The 8,965-nt window shown below is 31.2% G+C and overlaps 1 protein-coding gene across 1 annotated transcript in view; it reads left to right on the top strand.

Annotated features, from left to right (window-relative positions):
- Positions 1 to 8,965, top strand: part of LOC117177153 (serine/threonine-protein kinase ste20) — a 74,340-nt gene that overhangs the window by 36,869 nt on the left and 28,506 nt on the right. Inside the window, exon 3 of the mRNA XM_033367659.1 lies at positions 4,564 to 4,685. Within this exon, the coding sequence (XP_033223550.1) occupies positions 4,564 to 4,685 (122 nt within the window). The remainder of the gene's footprint in view (positions 1 to 4,563; positions 4,686 to 8,965) is intronic.

The raw sequence follows: 8,965 nt of genomic DNA, 5'->3' as shown, positions 1-8,965 counted from the left end.
CGAATTTTTGGTATTCCTAAGTTTTATCATTATGTATTATAACCCATTCCGAAATTTTACCTTTCTTAAATTTTATCCGTTCCGAAAAATGAACGGGTCCCGTTTCTACTACGCACGCAGTCGCAGGTACGTTTCCTGTTCAGTAGAACATACTGAAGATGAGTGCGTTCTACTGAACAAGAATCGTACATGCGACTGCGTGCGCAGTAGATGCTACACTTCAGTGATTAGTAAAATAGCACTTAAAGTTATAAAAAAAGAATCCTTAAAAATATATAATTACACATAATTTTTTTCAAGGTATACATGCATCTGCTTATGATTAATTGGTACATCGTAATTTTTAACGCTTAAATAACAATTAAAATTTAATTTCGCACGCAATGGGGGGGGGGGGGGATTCGAACGCATAACCTAACACACGCTAATCAACGAGCCTAACCATTCGCCTATTGAGACTAGTTGTCAGCAGCTTGAAAAACCAGGAATGGATTCTTAATACATACTAATTAGAATTTTATGGTCTGAACATTCTAATTTTTCGTTTTACACCAAACGTATGAAAATAAGGTATTTTATATTACTAAATGTATTATTCATATTTGTTTCAAAAATTTAATGTCTGCCCTGGCGGACCGAAGGAACCGAATGGAGCCTCTACAAAGTACCCGTAAAGACCCCATTGGGTCCCCATTTGGTTCCTTTTTAAAAAACTCGAAAAAACAGAAAAATCAACTTTTAAATTGTTGAAGTTCGGATTCTACGTTAAAATTCCCTATAGAAAAACACGGAATAATCGCAATAGTTTTTTTTTTGCAACGGTAAAAAGTTTTAAAAAATATAGGACGTATAACGCCTGTTGACTGCTGCTTACAGGCGATGCGTTTGAAGTGTATCAGTCAACAGGCGTTATACGTCTTTTTTTTTTTAACTTTTTACTATTGAAAAGAAACCCATTGCGATTATTCCGTGAACTTCTATAGGGAATTTTAACGCAGAATACGAATTTCAACAATTTAAAAGTTGATTTTTCTGTTTTTTCAAGTTTTTTTTTTTTAAAGGAACCGAATGGGGACGGTGAAATTAGAATCAAAAATAAAAATAAAATAAAAATTAAATAAAACTAAAATTAAAAATCAAATTCATTACAAATTAGAATGATATGGTCTGAAAATTCTAATTTTTTGGTTTACACACTCCAGGTTGTAACCATGTCCCAATTCAAATTTAAGGGTCAATCCGTGTTTTCCAAGAAGACGATGGCATAATCGCAGCTGCTCTTTAATGGCAATAGTATTCTTTAAAAATATCTTCCATAATAATTAATATAACAAACACGGCCACATGCGATCGGCTGCCAGTCAACGGATCAGAGAGGTTAAGCTTATAGTTTAACTCAGGAGCGTCAGAGGGCGATACAGTTGATTTTACTGAACAGATAGCATTCGTACTCTTCTGTTCAGTAGAATCAACAGAACGCTGTTCAGTGTTTCTGAACCAACGAGTAGTTGCTATTACTATAAATCAGCTTACTAAACGCGAATAGTAGCATATACTCTACCAGTTCTCTCCGTGAATACATCATTTGTTATGCTCCAATTTTAAAATTTGTTAATAGATACTATCTTGAGTAACTCAAATTTGAAATCTTTTACTTTCAATGAAACAAATAAAATATGTTTTATATTAAGTATGAAATTTTGCTCATTGTGCAGTTTCCTAAAAATTGTTGAAAATTATGTAATGTTAAAGTCTGAAATTTTAAATTTCTCGATACTAAAAAATTCAATTTTTTACAGGAATTACTATAAACAGGTGGGTGACCCAGTAATCAGTAATCGTGCAATTTGGGTATAAATGTCCCAAATAAGTATTTTCACTATAAAAACAAAATAACAGCAGATTTTTAGGAAACTTTGGGTAGAGCGTGTCGTAAAAATCACTTTATATATGTCTAAAAGTTGTGCAAATAGTTTAAAAAATCGTTTTTGTTGTCGCTCACGATGATTTGAGAAACGAGGAAAATCGATAAAGGCTCAGATTGAATTAGTTAAAATGTTTCAATTCGTGGCTTAATTCTAGCTATAAATCAGTAGTTTTTACTGACAAGTTAATAATTCTTACTGATAAATTGGTAAAAAATAACTGTTTCATAGCTAGAATTGAGCCACAGATTGAAATTAGTAAAAACTTTAACTGATTCAAATTTAGAGAGTTAGCATGTTTTTTGTGCCAGAAATACATACCAAAATTACTGGGACGTCAGAAAGTCTGGTTATCCCTGTAATCGCATCATAGAATGACAATTAGATAAAAATGGTATTTCCTCAATTGTTTGTTAATAATAATTTATATATTAAATAAGGTAATTAAAATCAAAAGGAACCATTTATTTTTCTTTCCGATTGACACACTATTACTCGGACATGAATGAATAATTCAAAATCGCGACTATCGCGAGTACTGGGCCATCAGTAAAATTTGTTTTTTCTTTATTGTGAATTAAAAGTGGCATTACATATGATGTAAACCACGTTTTTACAGTATTCTAGGAAGTTCAATGTTCTAATTAGTATTATGTCCTTTTATTTTCTACAAAAATTTATCTCAAACATTCATTCATAATTTTATGTCCTTTTTGTATGTAGATAGAGTAATAAACGATTTAAAATACTTGATACATTGAAAAAAATAGTTAGTTGCGCTAACTGTTTAGTTTGTAAGATATGGTACTGCTATTTTTTTAGTTGGGACAACCGTTAACTTAGTTGCTGGTACTAACTGAATAGTCACTGCATCTAATGAAATTGTTGTACGAACTAACAAAATAGCAGTTTCAATTAACAAAATAGCAGCACCATGTCTTACTAACTAAATAGTTGGCTCAACCAACCATTTCTTTCAATGTAGTTCTCGATGGTCCTTTATATGTTTTTGGATCTTTAAACCTTTTTCAAAGCAGAATGAGGGACTTCCATGATATGAAATCAATTAGAAGTCAATTATTTGTTTTGTTTTCTTAATTGTCGCTGATCACGTTCTCTCGTTGTTTAATCTACCAGATGCCAGTCAACTCAGTGGTTTCATTATAATAGTGTCTCCCTCGTGAGAAAGACTTTGAATTCTCACGTAGACTTCTGAACGAATCACGTTTTCAGATTCGAATCGCATGCAGTAGTGACAGTGTCTTTCTGTCTTCGACAATGTCTTATTATCCATGAAAATCACCAGGTTACCAGAGCGATCGACTTTAATAATGTCTTAAATTACTTAAGATATAGTAGCTATTAGGTCCGTGCCTTAGGCGTTTCCGGATAATTCAGTCAGGCTGCATCGTCAAAGCACGGCCAAACGTCCTATTTATTAAGTTTACCGTATACCTGTACACAGACGTCAGAAATTGTCAGTACGATTAGCGCGAGTATTATTAATCTCTGCATTAAGCCTCTGCATCAACTCGTGGCATGTCTTAGGAAATCTGTAGACAAAAATTGAAATTGACACGACATAATCCTTAAAATCTATTCTTTAGTTTCAGATATTAAATATTCAAAGATTTTTACGAGTACTCGAGAAACGACAAAAAAATTGCAAGCCTTTCTGCGTCGAGTTTCAAACAATATTTTAGAGATTTAGAATCCGATTATGATATTTGGTATAAGACTATAAGGGCTTAGAAACCTTCTTATAACCGGCTTTTATGTTGATTCTGCGATTTTTTGTGTGCAAAATGTACCGATTTTTAGGACGTACCATTTTGAATATAGTATTTTTCTCACAAAATCTATAATCGACTGTCCAATAAAACCTTCGATAACAAATTGTGAAACACAGAATCAATCTCTGAAATAAACGTCACTGCTTCAATCATTCATTCGTGTGTAAAAACAACCTTTTTTGTTGTTGTTGAAATTCTGCCTGTTTGGGTTAATATTTAGCGATTTTGGGGAAAAATTCAACCATGCGGTAGAATCTTCAATTGTTCTGTGTAAAATTCATCTTTGTGGCATGCAAATGCACTATATTTTGGATGACATTTTTTCTCTTGATTCTCTAAAAAAAATGGTATGCAGGTAAATTCAACCTTTTTGTTGAAAATTCATCTTTTTGGTTTAAAAATGTATTTGTTATCGTAAAAGTTTAAACTTTTTTTGATAAATTGCAACTGTTTGGTTGAAAATTAATTTTTTTCTTGCTTATCCAGATGCCTCTCAGGTCTTTCAGAAAACATTGGAATCTTATCTTTCAGCGAAAAAAAATACTGGCCTGGATTTTTGAGAGAAGTCCGAATTTTAAGAAAATAGATCCTTAAACAATAATAAGTAAATTGATATGTGATATTTGTCAATTATGATCTCTTTTAGAAACTATATTTTATAGAAACTTGGTAGCTGAGAAAAAAAAAGTAGAATTTCATGAAAGGCCAATTAACAATTAATCGACCTCGAATAGCTGTTAGTAGATTGTGCACTCGTGCAGTTGCAAACCGCAAGAGCGTTTAGTAGCGAAGTAGGGAGTGATATTAGCATTTTCTCAAGAACCATATATTTCCTTGTTTTCCAGGTCACCCACAAAGTAACTGGTCAGGTGATGGTCCTGAAAATGAACCAACTTCCGGCTAACAGACCGAACATGCTCAAGGAGGTCCAGCTGATGAACAAACTCAGTCACCCGAATATTCTCAGGTAAGGACGAAAGTATCATAAAAATATAACAGTTTAACGAGAAATATATTTTGTCAAATAATAACATTCCTACAATATCCCTGACCTATAGTCGATGCGGTACAAAAAAATTATCAAAAATAGGCTGAAAATTGTTAAAAAAGCATAAAACTTCTTATATGTGTCATTTATGACCAAAGAAAAGTTTTAGGATAGAGTACTAACAATTTAAAAAAAAATTTGCACAAAAAACGTTTTCATTTTTCGAAAAATATTCGAGATACGAGAAAAAGTTCAAAGTAAAAGTTGTTTTCCTTGAAGAAACGTACAAAAAGTTCCTTTTCCATTTTTTGATATTTTGAAAGCATTGTTTTTGGCAAATTCGTATTAACGTGAAAAGACGAGGGATAAATTTTCAGTGTTGAGGTTTAGAGTCCAAAAATTGGACGTGTTATTTTTGAGGAGCCCAAAAACGAGAGAATCTATGCACGTTTAGTAATTTGTAAAAAGTATGTTTTTTGGCAACTTCATACCTGTGTGGTATAAAGGGGGTGCTTTTCAACTGCATAATCGTTGGAGTTTAAAAATTGCAGTTGGTATTTTGGAGAAGCCCAAAAATCAGAGACTCTATGCACGTTTATAAATTTGAAAAAGTATATTTTTGGGCAGTCATATCTGTGTGGTGTACAGAGGGTTCTTTACAATGTTATAAGTCAGAGGCCAAAAATTGGATGTGACATTTTCAAAAATCTCAACAAATCCCAACAATAGAATGGAATTTAATTTGTGGAAAATTCAAATTTGTTTAAGGGGTTGATTTTGGACCTTAAGGGTTTTTTTGGGAACAGTAATATAGTGGAGATGCTAGCCTAATGGATCTATTGGAAAAATACTGAGAACTCTGAGGAAAACGATCATCCATTAGGAATGATATGTAAATGCATACAAATTTAATGCTGGACTCCAAATGCCCGGTTCGCGCGTTTAGAGCAAAAATTACTAGATCTACCAACTTAATTTTTTGCATGGAGATGTGTTTGACGTGTGTAATATGAAGAGAAAACTGAGAACCTTATGAAAATGCTCATCATAGCGTTATTCTGTAAATAGATCAAGTTTAAAGCGTTTTGTCTCCAAAGTATGGAAAATTCTCATAGCGTTGTTGTGCAAAAACATTAAAATCTAATCTTTTTTTAAAAATCAAAATGACCCTGTTAGTACACCTAACGCGGAAACTATTAGGTGGACCGACTTCATTTCTTGCATGGAGATGTGTTAAACATGTTTAATTCGATGAAAAAATTAGGTATTTCTTTGATTCTTGCATTAAAACATATATAAGTCATTGAAAACCCACATATTATAATATGTGGAACTTTTTCCGCGCGGCATTTTTAACCCCACTCTACCCTACCTCGCATATTTTTCGAGAGGAAAACCAAAATATTTTCTTTTCAGAAAGCCAGCCGTGAGTTTGTCGATTTTTCCAATTTCTTGCCGGATTTGGAAAGTCTAGGGAACCTTTTGCGATACGAAAAATTAATTTAAACACAAAATTACCAGTTTCTTTGTTGTAACATGATTTTTAAACCTTTTTCGCACCCTATTCTGAAACTTTTTTTTAGTTCAAAAGGAATACATAGACTAATATAAGTTTTATACCTTACTAACAATCATTTGAGGTTATTTTAGGTGTTCAGCCCGACTACTTTAAAGATGACAGTATTCGAAAACGACTTATTGCTTCATTTTATATTTGAAGTCTCGTATCTCAGCCTCTACTTGGCCACTAATTTCTATGTCAATAGTTTTTTTAGAGTCCTTAACTGACCAATTTTTCTAACCTTCAATCTTTTCAAGATCTCCTATAAACCCCGTATTTCAGAATTCAATCAAGTTTTCCGTTGTCTTTTTTGAAGCTGCGAATCGTTTTTTAAGAATGTAAAAAGAAATCGAGGCTATTCATGAAGAAATTAGGAATAGCTTAGCGAAATTACGATACAGTGAGAAAATACATAGTCAAATTATTGACGACTTGCGCAAAAAAAAGGAAATATAATAAATTATTAACAATTTAATACATTTTTGAACAATTTAAGTTAGATTTTAAAGGTTCATTATTTTTAACCCTAGATGGCCATCGTGGGTGAAATTCACCCAAAAAATTTTTCAAACTCTTCGTAGAGTCTGTTAACCACTACAACTTTGCTGGTATGTTACAATATTTTAATGGACAATTTTAGTGACAAAAACTATTAAGCCTTTTTTTAAAGCCTTCAAGAATACCTACATATTTTTTTTTATATTTTTAGAACTCAATATTACTGTAGGATCTTAGTTTTTTGGAGCTTGGATGAATTTCACCCACTCAGACCTATATGATATTCTACTGAAGTGTGACCATTTCGGGTTAAACATTTTTATGTCACGTTAGCGTTTTTCACAAAAAAACTAATATTTCAAAGAAAAATCCTCATAGTTCGAAATTTTTTTATCAGTTTCAGTTTATATTAACTGCAAATTTGAATCGGTTACAATTTTTACTAATTTTTATTTGTGACTGAATTCTAGCGAATAATCAGTTCCTTTTTACTGTTGAATCAGTAAGATTGACTAATCCTTCAGTAAAAATAACTGACCCATAGCAAAAATTAAGTCACTGATTGAAATTAGTAAGAAATTCAACTGTTTCAACTTTACTGACAAGGTTTTTCGCAGGAAATCGGGTATTTTTAACAAAAAATCTTTAGATTTCAAAGAAGTTCTATACTTATGAAGAATGTTCTATTATGTAATGTTATTGTTTTGGTGGGGAATTTTTTTTATTTTTGGTTAAAAAATATTATATTTCATCGAAGGAATTTCACCCGAATATTTACAATTTTCCGGCAATTTTAGGTTATGCTGGTGATGCTGGTGTGTTTTACTTGAAATTGTTATTTTTAAACGAAAATCATTAGGTTGAAATCCTATGATTTTTGTTTAAAATTATCAAATACACAAGCTTGGAAATTTTTGGATTTCTGATGGAAAATAAAATTTTTATTAAAAAATCATTAGATTTCCAAGAAGTGTTATAAGTTTGGCAATTTTAGGTTAAGTTTCTCCTTAACATCGAGAACTGCTATTTCATCATTTGAATCAAAAAAATCTTTTAAAATTATTGTATTATTGTGTTATATTTCATCGGAAATTTGTATTTTTTATTTAAAAAAATTATATTTCAAACACTTTTGCAGAAGATTCACAACTTCATAACTATTTTGGAATATGTTGTGGTTTTAAACCGGAAATCAATTTTTTTTTAGTAAAAAGTTTAAAAGGTTTGAAAGCTTTACCATGTGATAGTATTCTTATAACGAAAATATGAATTTTTTACAAAACAGCTTATTTTCATCCAACTGGTTGATTTTTTTATCATTTTCAAACCAAAAAGACGAATGTCCAACATAAATATATAACATAACACAACATAAATAACAAATATTTGTTATTTATTAATCAGATAGTTAAATTTTCTACAAAAATAGTTGAATTCTTTGCAAAACATGAATTTTCAAACAAAATCGATGAATTCTGAACGAAAAATATAATAGTTGATATTATTTCCACCGAAAAAGATTTTAATTTGAAATGAATCACAGTTCAACTTTAAATAATGTTAATAATTTCTGAAAAAAAGTAAAATTATCACTTTTTTTAGTAGCGAAGCAAGCAAGTTTAGAAGGAAATTTAACTAATCTCTTTAATCAGCTTTTATAAAGTTCGATAAATTGAAAAAAAAATCCTCCTGGCATATCTTTTCAGTGATAATAATCGCGCGAATTTCACAGGTGAAATCCATACTGACTGGACCATTCGCGGGGAAAAGCAGGTGCCGCTCATGCATGAAAGTAAATTTTCACGAAGCCTCTCTGAAACGGGAACGAGCAATTGAATTTTTATAAAAATAATAGCGTCTAGTCGCCGAGGGCCTCGGAATATATTTGAACGCGATCATATGTAATAAATAATTCCATATTTCAGTACATTGTGCATAATTCATCAGCGAATAAGAATCAATCATACATTTTTCCGGTAAATGACTTTAACCATTTTCATGGGTCCCCAAAGAAAACCCATTAAGTGACTAATGTGAATCTTACGTAATATTGCAATTTATTCATACTTTTAATTTAGGATTTCGGAATTTTATTTGTTTAAACATTTGTTTTTTTTTAATAGTCGCGAAACTAATGTATTTTCTGAATGTTATGAATTCCTTAATCAACGATAACAGTAAAATAACTTGTCAAAATAAT

Source organism: Belonocnema kinseyi, chromosome 7 (assembly GCF_010883055.1).
Source record: "Belonocnema kinseyi isolate 2016_QV_RU_SX_M_011 chromosome 7, B_treatae_v1, whole genome shotgun sequence".
Classification (NCBI taxonomy): Eukaryota; Metazoa; Arthropoda; class Insecta; order Hymenoptera; family Cynipidae; genus Belonocnema; species Belonocnema kinseyi.
The sequence above is the reverse complement of the archived record's forward strand: the minus strand, read 5'-3'. Positions and strand labels throughout refer to the sequence as shown.